The sequence below is a fragment of the Toxorhynchites rutilus genome, chromosome 1 (genome assembly GCF_029784135.1).
Source record: "Toxorhynchites rutilus septentrionalis strain SRP chromosome 1, ASM2978413v1, whole genome shotgun sequence".
NCBI classification, from domain to species: domain Eukaryota; kingdom Metazoa; phylum Arthropoda; class Insecta; order Diptera; family Culicidae; genus Toxorhynchites; species Toxorhynchites rutilus.
In genome coordinates this window covers 52,712,843-52,729,384 of record NC_073744.1, presented here as the reverse complement: position 1 = coordinate 52,729,384, position 16,542 = coordinate 52,712,843, and the positions used below count along the sequence as shown (strand labels likewise).

General features: G+C 38.6%; 1 protein-coding gene across 1 annotated transcript; it reads right to left on the bottom strand.

Annotated features, from left to right (window-relative positions):
• Positions 1-1,669: 1,669 nt before the first annotated feature.
• LOC129780919 (uncharacterized) lies at positions 1,670-16,517 on the bottom strand. The gene is made up of 2 exons (XM_055789148.1): positions 16,455-16,517; positions 1,670-2,824 (listed from the first exon to the last, which is right to left on the bottom strand). The coding sequence occupies exons 1-2, from the start codon at positions 16,515-16,517 to the stop codon at positions 1,670-1,672; spliced, it is 1,218 nt and encodes a 405-aa protein (XP_055645123.1).
• Positions 16,518-16,542: the final 25 nt, after the last annotated feature.

Genomic DNA, 16,542 nt, shown 5'->3' with positions numbered 1-16,542 from the left:
ATTCGCGCTTATTCGATTCTTGTGACACATTGAAATCAAACATAAAGTAACACTTATTGAAAACACGACACATACTCCGCACTGGTTCATATAGGTCATAGTTCGTTCTAGCATGAGGTATGATGAGAAATGAGTGTGATCGTAGATGACGACGACGGGTATTAATGTGCAGCATACTGAGCAGTATAGGACAATCGATATTGCCCTGCAAGAGATTTGCAACGAAGCATGCTTTCGTTACCTTGCGTCTAGCGTCCAATAGTTCCAGGTTGATGATCTAACATCGGCTTGTGTAGCTTGGCAAATTCAAAGGATCCCTCCAGATGAGGTGACGAAGTGCAAACCTAATGAATTTCCTTTGAACAGATTCAATGCGTTGTGTCCCATTTTGGTAGTGTGGTGACCAAGCAATAGATGAGTATTCCAGGATAGGACGCACAATTGAACAATATAAGGCTTTTAGGCAGTAAACGTCGTTGATTTTTTTGGTAAAGCGAAAAAGAAGCCCCAATTGCGAAGTGGCTTTAGATACAGCATATGTGACGTGATCTTTAAAACTCATTTTTTAGCGTCGATCAGAATCCCCAAGTCCTTTAATGTTGATTCGCGTTTGAGTTGTACGCCTGCCAATGTGTAGTCAAAGCAGAAGAGTGTGTGTTTACGCCCGAATGAAATAACGGAGCACTTCGACACGTTAAGCGACATACGGTTCGTTAGACACCATTCGGTAAAAGCTTCCAATTGTTGTTGCAGGAACAATGCGTCTCGCGGTTGCTGTATCACGTAGTAGAGCTTCAGGTCATCGGCATACGAGAGTTTCAGACATTTCATAGTGAAGTTGACATCGTTCATGTACAGCAGGAACAAAAATGGTCCTAGGTGACTGCCCTGCGGAACACCAGACCAAACCGGAAACGGTGATGAAACATGATCTCCAATTTTGACTGCCATGCTGCGACCAGTTAGATACGATCGGATCAGGATGACCATTTGGTTACTCATTCCAAGTTTGTCAAATTCAGCTACTGCTATTCGATGATTCATCTTATCAAACGCTGCGGATAAGTCGGTGTAGATAGAGTCTACTTGTAGTCCATTCTCAATTTGATGTATCACGAATGAGGTGAAGCACGTCAAGTTAGTGGTCGTGGAACGCTTAGGCATAAATCCGTGTTGTTCCAATGATATTTACTGTGAACACCTTTGCATTAACGCCTGAAGCACGATCAGCTCAACCAACTTCGAGGTGGCACATAATGCAGCAATACCTCGATAGTTCGAAACGCTCCGTTTGCAACCTTTCTTATATACTGGAAAAACATACGACTGTTTCCAGCATCTCGGGAATACACCGGAAGATAAGGAGAGAATGAACAGTGTCGCAAGAGGACCACATCCTGTGGAGGTTTTCATGTTCTTAGTTGCTGCAATTACCATATCGTCAGTGATAATAAAATCCAGCTCAGAAGCAAGAAGTCGAGGTACGTTTCTGGTAGAAGCAGCAACATCCTGCGGATCGATGTGTTCATTGACAAACACATGAACTGAGAGCGAAACAGGTCAGCGATGTCGGTAGTCGTATCAGCTTCCAATGAACCGTTGGTCAACGTAGATGGTAGACCGGATTCCTTACGTCGGACTTTGACGTAACGCCAAAATCCTTTAGGATTTACCTTAAGGCGTCTCTGCAGACGGTCTTGATAAGCAAGTAGAGACGATTATTGAGCTGTTTATACTCAGCATTCGTCTTTAGATATTTCGCTCTTGTTGAGTCCGTACGGTGCTTGCTGAACTGTCTTAAAGTAGACTGCTTCACTCTTTTAAGATACTTCAGGGCACCATTTGACCAGGCAGGCTTGGTATCCTCATATTTCGTCTTCACTGGAACAAACTGATCGATTGCATACAGTAGAATACTCGACATGATCGATGCAGCGAGGTTAGCGTCACAGCCTTGAAAAACATCTATCCACTCGATTTGTGCGAGGAAATTGTTCATCGCGGTAAAATCAGTTTTACTGAAATCGTACGAAACACTTTCAGAAGCATCGTGAAATTGTCGGAAAGGTTTCAAATTGAGATTCACCAGTATAGGAGGATGATGTCGCACTATTTTAACAAGTGGTGATGGTCCTTGCATGACTGTGCAGTGCTCACATAGTTCTTCGTTGAAGAAGCACAGATCAAGTATGCGATCGTTTTCATTTTTGATTCCTATCATTTGCCTCAGTCCAGCGGTGCAATAGGAATCAAGCAGTTCTTGTGATGTCAAGCAGATCGAGGATTGAGAAGAAACCGGGTAGAGAAAGCCATGCGAGTTATGCTGCCAAGAGATTGAGCTCAAGTTGAAGTTGCCCCGGATCATAATGTTGTATCTCGGTTCTAGTTGTGAAACAACCCAATAGAGAGAGTCAAGATGTTGGTTGATCAAAGGTCCATCGTTTACCCTATCAGGAGGCATGTAAACTACGCACAGGTAAAGTGTAGCGTCCAAAGTGGTAATAGCGATCCACAGATGCTCTACCGTCGAGCAACTCGGAGGATTGAGCGTACGGGATTTGATCCTTGAATGAACAGCCAACAATACACCACCTCCCGTGCGTTTGTTACTATTCAGCGACGAACGATCCTGCCTGTAGACGGAGTAAGAGTTGTCGAACAGCTGACTTGATGCAGTGTTTCCATTGAGCCAGGTTTCGGAAAAGACGTAAATGTCGTAGGAGCCATCACTCAGAGCCAATTGGTACTCTACGAGAGAGCTGTTGATACCACCAACGTTTTGGTAGTAAATTAAGATATCCGAGGAATCGGGACTGCCATTTCTCTGTTATTGCTCATTCCTGTGGGGTGAGTAGACATCAGAACAAGGTTTGCCGTTCCTTATGGAGTACTGGCCATGGGAGGCAGATCGGAAGACCCCTTCGTCAACACTATACTCAGGGCCGGGACGACTTGAAGGACAAGAGTGAAGATACGGTGGCTTTTCGAAAGTAGTTAGCACGACTGAGCAAGGTGAGTCAGGGGCTTCCTTACTGCTTTGTGTTGAGTACTTTCAATTAATAACAGTGAAAAATTCAAATTTCGTTATTCGTGTTGGAGTATCAAAAATTACTCTATTTTGAGGAAGCTGAATTAGAGACTATTAAAACATAATAAAGACGAAGAAAACATATTTTTTGGGTTTTTTTCATTTAATCATACCCTGCTCTTAAAATAAATGCTAATAAAGCCTGAAGAATACACAATGGCAACATTACAGAGAAGTTCAATTTTCGGTCTGTGACACCGTGCGCGAGTATACGTGTTATGATTTTGCACGCGAGTACAGGAGGGTTAAAACAAGGTGGTTCACGTAACATAACTTATGCAGCATCTTAAATATTTCAAATAAGAACTTCTGCTTTTTTATAGGGGTCGATTTTCAGATCTCGTCGACCCCCTAAATCAGTTTTCGTTTGTGTTGACCCAAGGGGGGTCTATATCGACCACTTTGAGAAACCCTGGTTTATGCGATAGAGAGGTGGACAAAAATTTATTCACATCAAAGGGATAAATCGGTTTAGCAGAACTTGAGATATCGTGTACGTCAGTTTGGAAAACAACTAGTTTTGAGAAAACACGTTTGAAATTTTGTGTCAAGGTCGTACTAAATTAGATATCGCATCACTAAAATGACTTAAAATGACTCAATTTTGTAAAGGAGTAGTAATGTTATGTGATATCTGGTTCTATAATTGTGAAATGAAACGGTAGTCGATTTGTACGAATCTAACTTTAAATCGCTGCATGATTTTTTTTTTGCTACTATGAGTAATTGCTTGGATCGTTGCTTCAATTGTAAGAAACACGGTATATTCATGCTACATGCAACCGTATAACTTGCGCTTTCACATTTCATTGAACACCGGTTCACGAGCGGATAAAAACTAGCAGCAATAAAACTGCGCAAACTTTTTAACGTTCATTTTATTTCGACTCGTTAGTTGTTTCTGTACTGCCAACTGTATCTGGCGCTGACAGGTTAGAATTATATCGCCAAGGAAGTATAAACTACGAGTGGATAGTCACCAACAGTGTTAGAATGACCTGTATTAATTTTGCCCAGAGGCTGCGTTTGCACCGCGCGAGATATCAGCCAAATAGTTGAGTAGCATTGTGGAAATTCGAAACAAGAAAGCGGAAAAATAACCACAGATGCTGCCTAGAAAATAAACAGCTTTTTCTTATATTTTTGCATAGCGCGAACTAGAAATGCTATCTATTCAACAATATCATCCAGTGTTTATCTTATCCAAATCAGCCAGATGCTCGTGATAGGGCATTCTTCTTCGGCGTTAAAATTTAATTTTAGCGCTTTGTGGTGGAAAGTTTCGGTTCCACAATCTATGCGAAAGCGAGGTTTTTTTTTCTGGCACACTGTCTTCGATTTAGCACTGGGTAAACTTCTAATCGATTTGTTTATGCGATAAGTGTATTTTCGGATCAATTGAATAATATTTAGTTGAAAGATAAATAATCATCGATTCGAATATACATTAAAATGGGTCAACCTTTCATACCCGGCGTTGTTTTTGTACTTAAAAGAGTTATACCGCAAATATATCAATTTCGTACGCGCAAACAAATAAAACTTTTTACAGCGTTTTTTCCTCGGGCTAACCAATTTGCGTCATTTGGCGTGCTATTTGTACGCATTATTTTCCCATTATCTTTATGAAGTGGAATACCTTCAATGCAAAATTTGAACACTTCCGACCAATTTCACCAAATTTTTTTTGAAGGTATTTGAAACCATTTTCATGTGCTAATTTTTTTGGATACCTTCAAATGTGTCGAAGAACACGAAAACTTTCAGGCAAAATTCGACATCTTCCAGAGCAAAATAATATTTTTCCATGTGTCGAAAGCTACAGAAGTACCATCATTGAAACAAGCGCGCCACTTTTGAACTACAAGGCAGATTGTCATAATATTTTAACACATTCCATTCGAATCATAAGCAGTGGAATCTACTCTAAAAAGAATATGGGATGATCAAGTGGAGTAGGCGTACTTTTCGTACTTTTCTATTGCTGCTCACCAGCAGCAAACAGTAGTAGCAACTCGGTCCTGCGGCGATAAATTGAGCAATTTCCTAGAATATGATCTCGCTTTATTTCCCTTTCACGACCGTAGAGTTTCATGGGCATACAGTTTCTATGGGTGTCTGTATTGAAGTAGAACTCCATTCTTTCATTGACACGATGTGTATGTTTAGGTGGGTCGTCGATGGGGGAGTAGGTGTAAATGGCTTGTAAACAGTGGGTCAGTAACTGCCTGTCTGGGGTTGTGGAACCGGCTCGTAAATCATTCCTTTTCAGCACGAACGTGTCGTAATCGGGTGGCCCAGCAGATTGCCATCGAGAACGAAATTCGGTGGGATGCGAGATGAATTGGCTTCCATTCGGTCAGACCGAACAAAAAAAACTTTAATTTTATTCCGCAAAATTTGATGTGACCAACTGTCTTTAAATCAAAGGAGAACGAATGGCGTTTTATTTCTATACCTCGACCTTTCTCGTCATATGGGAAACGGTTCAGTGCACAGTTGTAAGCCCAAATCCTTACGGAGGGTCACATAAATCGATGCTATAAAGTTTACCTCAAAATTGTTGCGATGATATTGCGATATTCCATCAGTGAACATTTTTCTTCGAATTCCTGAACATTTTTGTTCCATTTTATATTTATTACAACGTGAAAAATAAGAACATGGTAATTGAACACAATTCAGATGCAATCGTGAGGATTATATCTATCAATCTCACGGAATGAAAATCATGCAAACATGTAAAACGATTGCTATAGATAATTCGAACGGATGAATGAACCGGCTTTAGTGACTTCCATGGTTGCGCAGTTACCGTCTCTTTGAATTTTCCACACAAGATGCTTTCAAGACGTATTATTCAAAGTCGAAACCTCAACTAAGATGAATTTCTTCTAGCGACGTTAGTGTCATGCAAGAAGAAGAATAAATAAGAGATGATCTATTCCAACGTGACGAGACAACTCACTAAAAAAAGATTTTCTTCTAGTTTTGATGTATAACTCACTTGATTTCCAAAAGATAAACGATGGCAAAGTAAAATTGATTTTTTTTTCCAAGAACATCATCAGCTGAAGGATATTTTCTAGCTGAATTCGTTGAACAATACTTGACTTTTTGTGCTTTCTAACTGTTTAACATAAATGTTGTATTTTCAGTTCCATTTCAAAACATACAAATAAGCTTTGTTCTATGATTTGTTAACAAGGATGAACGAAGATTCATGTATACTCAGTTTAAAAAAAACACACAAGAACCTTGCAAATACCGGCACGTATTTTGTGATGTGACAACACACTCAAAGCAAAAAAACAGGAGCTACAATGCGTTGTCACGTCACAAAATCATCAAAGTGTATTGAATATGAATTTCACCGTATTGTAACAAACTATATACTATTTATAATGTTAGTTATTATCCTGAATACTTCTAACTTTCCTCTGAGATCTCCTCTTCCCCTTCCAACCTTTCAACCAAAAAGGGAAAGTGGTCCTAATCTGACCGATAGTCCTTATCCCATACCGAATGACCCCCCCCCCTGCCCCTGGTGTCTCAGAAACGGTACTTCCTACCGACGTTCCAGTACTGTTAAATCAAAGGTGTCACAACGCTGACAATTTTTTGGTATGGTGACTTTTTTCTTGCTCACTTCATTCCAGTGCTTTAGCACCATTTTGCATTTTCATTGCTTCAAAAACGAATAAAAAATAGTTTTTTTTTTATATCTGTATTATAGTGATTTTCAAACTCATTTGGTTGGTTCGTCACTTTTACTTCCATTTTTGGAAGAATGTCGGGAGTGAGAATTGAACTCGTGACCTTTAGCGTGAGAGGCATGGATGTTACCACTACGCCAGATCGCCTCCACAATAAAAAATATGTTTGACCAGTATGGAGAATGAGTTCTTTTAGATTGCGAAAAATTACAAAAAAAAGAAAAATTTCATTTGCTTATGGTCTATTCATCAGAAATAGGCTATACAAACAGGCTACCTGTTGCTCAATTTTTCATCATTAGAAAAAAGTTGAAAAATCAAACAAAGGGGGACAAAGTGGTCACTTGCAAACATCAAGCTGAGCATATATCAAGGAATGAATTTATGCGTTTTTTTCGTCCAAATTTGTTCAAATCATATTTGATAAAGTGTATACATTAGGGTGCCAATGAATGTATGGGAAAAAATCAACCCTAAATTTTCAGAGTTACCCAATACAAAATGTTTACCACCACGAAAAAACACCCTATGCAAAATATAAGCTTAATCGGACTTAAGGGAGAGTGGCGCAAAGCGGTCAAAGTTCGAGTTTTTTTGAAAATCGAAAAATCACCCAAGGAGGGAGTAAAGAAAATCGGGGTTTCCGAAAAAAAAAAGTTGATGCCAAATGTAAAAAAATTGCATGAAACATCGAGATGAAAAAAATGGTTTGTCAAAAATCGACACTCTGGGACTTTTTTCGGGATACGAGAGATACATATGGTTCTGGGTGCCGATAAAAATAGTTATCTCGGTTTTTCATTCGGAACTTGCTGTAAAATGTTGATTTGTACGATGATATCTTTCTTCTTCTTATATGGCACTAACGTTCCTAGAGGAACTCCGCCGTCTCAACGTAGTATTACTTGCGTCATTTTCATTAGTACTTAGTTGAGATTTCTATGCCAAATAACACGCCTTGAATGCATTCTGAGTGGCAAGCTCTAGAATACGCGTGACCACAGTGCAAGTCAGAGGAAATTTCTTTGAAGAAAAATTTCCCCGACCAGAACGGGAATCGAACCCGAACCCCCGGCATGTTAGGTTTGACGCTAACCACTCGGCCACGGGAGCACAATGCTTGATATACGATGATATACTTTATGCAAAACATTAGCTCATTGGAATTTCACTTATTAGTGTCGCAGACGTTGAAATTTGTGTTTTTTCGAAAACTGAAAAATCACCGGAAATAAGGGGTTTTCAATTTTTTTTTTGAGCCAAAGGTCTTCAAATTGCATGACACGTCGAGATTTACAGTTATCTGGAAAAAAATATTTTCTGTTGAAAATCGACTTTTTAGACGGGAAACGATCACCACACTCGCCTTTTCTTGTTAAACAGCTCGAACTTGGACTCGTCCGGTCAAATAATGCGCTTACAGAACTCCACCAGCTTGTTTACATGGTCCCTCGCCAACTGGAGTCGTTTTTCTATTAGTGTTTCGTTTAGCATGAAAAAATAATTAACGCTCAAAGGAGGAATCGATTACTTCTCGGAGGGCATTCGATAATAGAACTGCTGCTTTCATCAATCATTGCGGCTCCGTTCAGTCCGACTGCAGAAACGAAATGGAATTGGGAGAGAAGTGCATATTGCATAGGCGTGTGAGCGTGACCATTCTTATCTCACATCGCAATGGCGATAACAAGCATGGGCTTTTCCCTGCTCCAAATAAACAAATAAACAATAACAACTATATGGATTTTCGTTTCGATTCTTTGTTTTTTAAAGGCTGTAATGGATTTCCTAGCGGGCGCTAGCTTATATACGGATTTGCATGATTTCAATAGCCTGTTTTCTAGGCTATTTGTATGTTATTGAAACTATTTTTCGAGTTCATAAGTAACATTGTGGATATTGAATGTTGGATATTTCAAATTATTTTCAAAATTGTTAAAATAAATTATCTACTTAACCTAATCTTAACCTAACCTATGAAATTTTTATACAAATTCCGAACAATCAAATACTCGGAATAGCATTATCCAAGCAGGCCCTTTATGTGCACCCGTGGCCGAGTGGTTAGCGTCCCACACTATCATGCCGGGTGTTCGGGTTCGATTCCCGTTCTGGTTGGGGGATTTTTCGTCAAAGCAAATTCTTCCGGCTTGCACTGTGGTCACGCGTCTTCTAGAGCTTGCCACTTTAGAATACATTCAAGGCGTGTTATTCGGCATAGAAATCTCAACCAAGTATTAATGAACGACGCTAGTTAATGAATACGTTGAGACGGCAAAAGTTCCACAGGGAACGTTAACGCCATTCAAGAAGAAGAAGCAGGCCCTTTCGTGAACTTCCGTTGCTCTCGTCCAGGGGGGCAGATTCAGAATTATCTTCAATAATTTATTTTGAGAGCGTTGAAGTCTCAGCCTTTGTGTCTGGGCACAGCCCTTCCAGACAAGAACCACATACAGGTCGGACTCGATTATATACAGACTCGATTATATGTGATTCGATTATATACAATTTTGGACTCGATTATATACAGTTTGGAAAAACATATTTTTTTTATATTTGAAATATGACTTGTTTCAAGAAGAAATGTAACCTTTCAACGTTAAGGTGTAATTTAAGTGGCTATTACATGTACAGTGGGGTAAAAATCGTGATTTTTGAAGATTTTGATTGAATTTTCACCAATAATTGTTTATATCGATATTGCAGCCAAATTAAGAACGATAGAAGTTCGGTGTCAAGAACAAATTGTAGAACGGTTAAAAAGCTTCAATTTAATTGATAAAAACAATCTAGTTTAATATAATTTTTAAGGATGAAATTAAGAATAACACATTAAAATTAATTAACTTTTATGTTTTTCACTTCCAAAATGTTATTAAAATCCACTTATTTATATGTTCCACTACTATATCCTGTACTAAATTTTCTCATCTTTCAAATGAACGCAACGAAATCGTCTTCTGTAGCGTACTTTGTAATGTAGAGCCAGTTTGAGGCAACAGAATCCGAAACAAAAAAAAAAGTTCTATAACTCTGTCATTGTTGAAATTCGAACATATGCGTAGAAGGTTTTTTTCCATCAAATATGATCGTCTATCACCTCCTGAAAGAATCCGGATAATTTTTTTTTTCATGTGAGAAAGATGTTTTCTGACTTTAAGGGGTTGAATCAAAACCCTAGTTCCTCTTTAATATTCAAAAAACAAAAAATACATAACACAAATTTTTTTTTGACTCGATTATATACAGTGGAAAGAAATCAAAAACTGTATATAATCGAGTCCGCGCTGTACTCTATTACAGAATAAATGATCCGATTGTAGACAGCCATCTGATTCTTCAGACAAAGTCCATCCCATCACCGGGAAGGGGTTTGATGTTCGCAGTATAGATAAATGGAATTTCAAGCGGGCACCAGCTTATATACGGATTTGTATGATTTCAAAAACCTGTTTTCAAAGCTATTTTTATTTTAAGTTAACTTAAACTTAACTTAAGTTAACTATTTTAAGCTATTGAAACAACTTTTTGAGTCAATAAGTAGCAATCATATAACTCTTGGACATTTTGTCTTATGTATGAAAGGATTGTCATTCTATTCCGTTGATCTGAAGCCGAATCATTAAAGCTTGAAGAAGGAATGGATTTTCCTCGGAATTACTGAGTAAAAATAATATCCCTTTCCCGACAGTTGGAAATGACATATAAATAAATAATATCCCCTTCTTGACAATTGAAAAGGACAATCGATTGCGGCATTCATATAAAAATAATTTTATAAATCTGCTTTCATAAATGTGATTTCTTCGACATGGTGACATATTCACTACATCATATCAAACATTTCGTATTATCCACTATCAAATCCACAGTCAATGGAACCCATCGCATAATTTTGAGGCAATCACGTAAAAAAGATTGCCTCATCACCGGTACGCGCTCGTCACAACCACACTCGCAAAAGCTCTCTCTCAAAATAAAATCGCGCAAAAAAATCGCGTGAAAAAAGAGTTCAGAGTAAATGGATTTCCAAGCGTGCGCCAGCTTAAATATTGAACCAGCAAAAAAAATGAATTTTGTTTTCGTAATTATTGATTGTAGTCGTTTTTTGTTGTTTTGATGGTTTTGGACTAGAGGGCACTATATTTATTATATTTTTGAAAGCTGAGGATTTTTTACATAACATTTCTCGATATCAGAGATGCTAATTTTTTTTCCTTTTTGAGATATGATTTTGGTTCGAAAAAATAATTTCTTCACCTTTTATCCGAAATACACTTTTTTGCTAAAATCCATAACATTTGAACTACTGAACAGATTTAGATGATCGACACACTAAAGATCGAAATACTAAACAATGAAGAACAAAACTACCACTTTTCATTGAAATCTGAGAACCACTATATCGGTTTGGCACGGAATGGCTGTTAAAACAAGTTTTCGGGTCAATAATTAATTTAACTCTTGGACATTTTGTCTTTCGAATGAAATGATTATCATACCACTCCGTTCAGTCGGTCATGAAATGAATCAGATATGATTGTACATTTTTTTATGTAACCTCATAGGGAATGAATTTTCCGTTCAAAAGACAACTTTCCGTTCACATTCACTCAATTCTCAAAATCACAAACACACTTTTGTCTATTGTTTTTTCTTTATAATGAAAAAATCGGCACTTTTATTTCTATAAAGACTCATTTCAGCAGTGTCATCTTCTGCCTGTGGGTGTTTGCTGGGTAAGCCCCAATAACAACGTACCTACAAAAAAAAATCAATAACAAAGTGGCCAACTTATTCTGCTCGTTGCACAAATTAACACCGTATTTCCGTCCGCGAATCATGAATCTGGAAAACAGATTCCGTCCGGTTTACTGCTTCCCTAGTTAATGATCTCCTCATTTCGACAGACTGACTAGACGAGAGTACTTCATTAATGTTTATATCTCTCAAATTGCTGATTCACTGGATAGATTTTCTTTTGGCTCCTAAACCACCAGCTTCCTATATCTAAGTCCAACGCCACACTCGCCCTCCCCCGCTGCGTATATAAATAATTGACGCGTGTTTGTTGTGGGGCATATCGTGCCAAATTAAAATATCACTCTAGCGTGATGAAATGCATTTGGCGTGTGTTTTTTTTTGTTTGTCTGTTAGTGTTTTGATTCATTCTTCCGAGATTGTCCCACCACGAACTGAGTGCGACGAAAATCAACGAAAATGAGAAGAAATATTTTTTTCTCTCCGTTACATTTTCCATTCCAGCGAAAATGTATGAAACGTCACTTGAGTTGTTCTGACGTTGAGTCAGGTTTTTACAATTTGTCTTATTTAAATTCGTGGAATCATCCGAGCAGTAATTTATTGTTTGGGGGGAGCATCAAACACTTGAAACTGGCAGAGTTCAACGAGGATTATAATGGCACAGTAAATAATTCTTTTTAGCGAAATAACGAAGTGCAGATCAAAATGGGAAGGAAGCTGGGGAAGGTGTTTACGAGTTTTTCAGCACGATGTGAGAACTAAAATAAACTGAGGAAGTTAGTTAAAAAGAGATATTTTGAGATTTCCAAATATAGAAGCCTAAATCATATGTAGAAAACTAGTGATTTAACTCTTTGTGGTCGTTTGTCTGCTCTCAGCCACCACAGAGTATCTTGGACTAAGTATCTAAGTATCAGTTTATGCTTTTCCTAAACGAAGTTTGATGTCTAGTGAACCTGTTCACGAACTAATACGGTGCTCCTATGAGTAATAGATAAGGGTACAAACAAAGTAGTCACCCACACAAGACAACGCACCACAGTGCGTTGAAGGTATAGGAATGTGGGACAAAAATCATAACAGCAGAATTTTGCATTGTAACACTTTGGTGTGATCGAAAAGACTGTTTTTTTTCTCTATTATAGTGACTTTCAACACATTTCGGCTGGTTCGTCACTTAGGCGAAAAGACTGTTCATAAGTATCAGAACTACTGTTTGCATAAATGTTTCATGTTGTTCGAATAATCGCATAAGTGTCTCAAGCGACAAAATCTTTGCTCAAGTGAAAAGTTCTGATCATTTCGGATACGCAGAAAACATTTTTTGTGGTTTAAATTTTGTTGAAGCAGTTGTTTTTAAAGAGCAGAATAATTGGTTACATAAGTGTCTTATGCCATTTGGATAATCTCATGTAAAAACATATTGTTTATTAAAAGTGAAAAAAGCTATTCTTTTCAGATACAAATTGCTAACATTAATTACACATTTATTGCAAGCAAATAGAGAAAAAAAAATGAGGCATGTGGAGGTTTTAGGGGGCAAATTTGGGATGTGAGGGTTTTTGAATACGAGAAATGTTTCTATGATGGTATAACACCCCTCTCTCATCTGAAATAAAAAGCGTGTCCAGTAAAAATAATACACATATTTCAACCAAACATATTGCAACCAAACATGACAATTGAAAAAAAAATCGAAAAACTCTGAACGAAAATAGGAATATTAGAAAAATCCAAATTCGCATATGTTCTACAATTACATAGTGACAAACATTGTTAGTCCATTTGATGTTTGCGTTAACGAAATGGATTTTTGTTCGAATGTGGAAATGGATTTTAATGTGATACAACGCACTCCTATATCTTCTTCTATCTGTATAAAAAAAACGGATCAGCGAATGTGTTGATAATAGCAAAACTCGAGAAAAGAATTGTCCGATTCAGGACTGTCTTTATTCTATCATATTTCTGTATCAAACATTTATTCCATGTAACGGAGAAACATGTTATTTGCAAGTGGTTGAAAAATCTTCGAGAATTGTGTCTGAAAATAACCTGATATTATAATGACGAGTTCTGGTAGAAGTACAGGGTTTTCCATTTCGGGCTTCCGAAAATATACAGCCCTGCGCTGACAACTGTTTGACATAGCTGTCAACCAAAGCGTCATATCGTTAGTTGAATGTCTGCCATTCTACAATATGGATCGTTTTAGCATCGCACAACGTGTTAGTTTTGTTAAATTATACTATAAAAATGATGAAAAACCGGCAAATGTTTTTCGAGCATTACGGACGGATTTTGGTCGTCATGGACGGCCTACAGAGCACACAATCGCTAATGTAGTGCGTAAATTCGAACAAACTGAATCCGTAGCGGATATTGTGAAACCTGTGCATCATCGTAATATGCGTTCGGCCGAAAATATTGCTGCTGTTGCTGCCAGTGTGGAGGATGACCCGAATGTTTTGATTCCACGGCGTACTCAGCAATTGGGCTTGTCAAACACATCATTGTGGCGAATTTTGCATTTGGACTTGCACCTACATCCATATAAAGTCCAACTGGTACAAAAATTAGAGCGTGGTGACCATGGAATGCGTCGGGCACACGTCGATTGGGTGAACGAGCAACAGTAGCAAAATGCTGAATTTTCGCATCAAATTTTCTTCAGCGATGAGGCACATTTCGAGCTCGGTGGCTATGTGAACACCCAAAATTTCCGTATATGGGGCTCAGAAAATCCACACGTGATTGTTGAGAGGCTATTGCATCCGCCAAAAGTCACTGTTTGGTGCGCATTATGGTCTGGTGGAGTCATCGGGCCGTATTTCTTTGAAAATGAGGACGGTGAGACGGTAACTGTGAATGGTGAGCGCTATGGCCGCATGTTAACCGATTTTTTTTTGCCACAAATTGAAGATATGGATACGGGTGACATTCAGCAGGACGGCGCCACGTGCCACACAACACGACCGAACATGGCCATATTGCGAACGAAATTTGAGGGACGCATAATTTCGCGTTTTGGTGATGCCAATTGGCCGTCCAGATCATGCGATTTGAACCCGCTAGACTTTTTTTTGTGGGGTTATGCGAAAGACCGTGTCTATGCAAACTCTCCGCAAACTCTTGAACATTTGAAAGACAACATTCGTGAAGTTATGACCGACATACCGCCCCATATGTGCCGAAAAGTCAAGGTGTGCGAGGAAGCCCTAGGTGGACATTTGAATGATGTTGTATTTCACACATAATGGCATAAACCAAACTTTAATTTGAAATAAAAGTTTCATCGAAATTCGAATTCTAAGTGTGTTTTATTTCAATTTACTTTCGGAATTTAAAGTTGGAAAACCCTGTACTACGAAATTTATAGTAAAAGGTCATTTTAAATGGTAGATTAGAAGATCACTCAATGAACAGTTCTGCGATTGGACCCGTGAACGTGCGCTTAGTAAGAAAACGTGATTGTTTGAAGGTATTGATAAGGCATCGTGCACAAATTACGTAACGCTAAAAATCCAGATTTTGGAGTCACTCCCCCCCTACGTAACGCAATTTCCAATCTCTAATACACAGTAAGTAACGCAACCTTGGCCCCCCTCCCCCCCCCTCCCTTCACGCGTTACGTAATTTGTGCACGACGCCTAATGTTAATGTATGAATTCTTTAACTGAGTGAGGGACGCGAACTTTCACCAATATTTATAGATTTTATTTGTATGGATTCCAAACATGATACCCACCACATGGGCCAATCAGAAGAGCCCACCAGAGCAGGTTGAGTACCGCTGTTCCACATGTTATTCTATAATATTTAAACCACACTATGAATACTGATCAAAAGTGGGAAAGGAGAATAAAAACCGAAAATCAAAAATGATTCCGGGTCTGGATGTAATTTAAGCATTCTGAGTGGTTTAATTTCAAAATTCAATTCGCTGATGGTTATATTTCGGTTTGTGAGTTAACAGAGAGTTATTGAAATAATTGTACTGATGGGAGTTCAACCTTTGTTTGAAAAAAATTATCCCTCTCACGAGCGATATACTTCTAAGCTTCGTACATTATAAACCTGCATTCAAGTTTTGGGAAACGAGAGTTCCAAAGATACTACTGAAGTTCTTCTTAACATGTCTGTCTAACACCCTCTGCCCCTAGATATTCACAACCGTCCATTTTAATAATCAATTCAAGGGACATAATGAGCTCGTAAGTGTTGATTTACAAACCGACAGACTCGAACTGTTTGAAAATGTCGTTTGTAACGTGTTTTCTAACTTCCTCCCATTCACGCGAAAGAAAAGAAGTGGTAATGATGGCGACTTGATGTTTTTCACTTTCCAACTGACACCATTACCGTTTTGAAAGGATGCCATCGCGGAGAGAAGGCAGCTGGTAACGATCTAAATCAATTTAGAGAGCCAGCGGAAAAACTCAATCACAGATCAAATTTCACTCGGCACAAGGGATTTGATAAAAACGACGCAAAATTCCCGAAACCGAGTAGCTCCACCTCGCTTGGCGGCGGAAGAGGACCTGTGGCGTTCCGCGAACAGATTTTTTTTTCCGTTGCTATTGTTGGTGTCATCACAATTTCATTTCCCTTTTTCATTTCAGCAAACTTGAGAGCGGAAATCGACACCAAGTGTCTGTCTGCTGGAAATCATCAGTATTCACCATACGGAACAATTGGAGCACATCATTACATATCGGCTAATGCGACGGAAAGAAAATTTTCCCTAACGTGATGGAAATTCATCGAGGAGTGCGAATGGGTGTGCTTTGGAGTGATATGAGCAGTTAAGCAAGTGCTAACGGTTCGTGCTAGCTATCGGGAGGATCTTTTAATGCTTGCGTTTAGGAAAAAGAAACGAAAATTACCACCCCGAATACTGCTGCATCAGTGGAGAAAGCTTCCGAAATGAGTAGCTGAAGATATTTCATCCTGTACCGACAAATTTCCACGAGT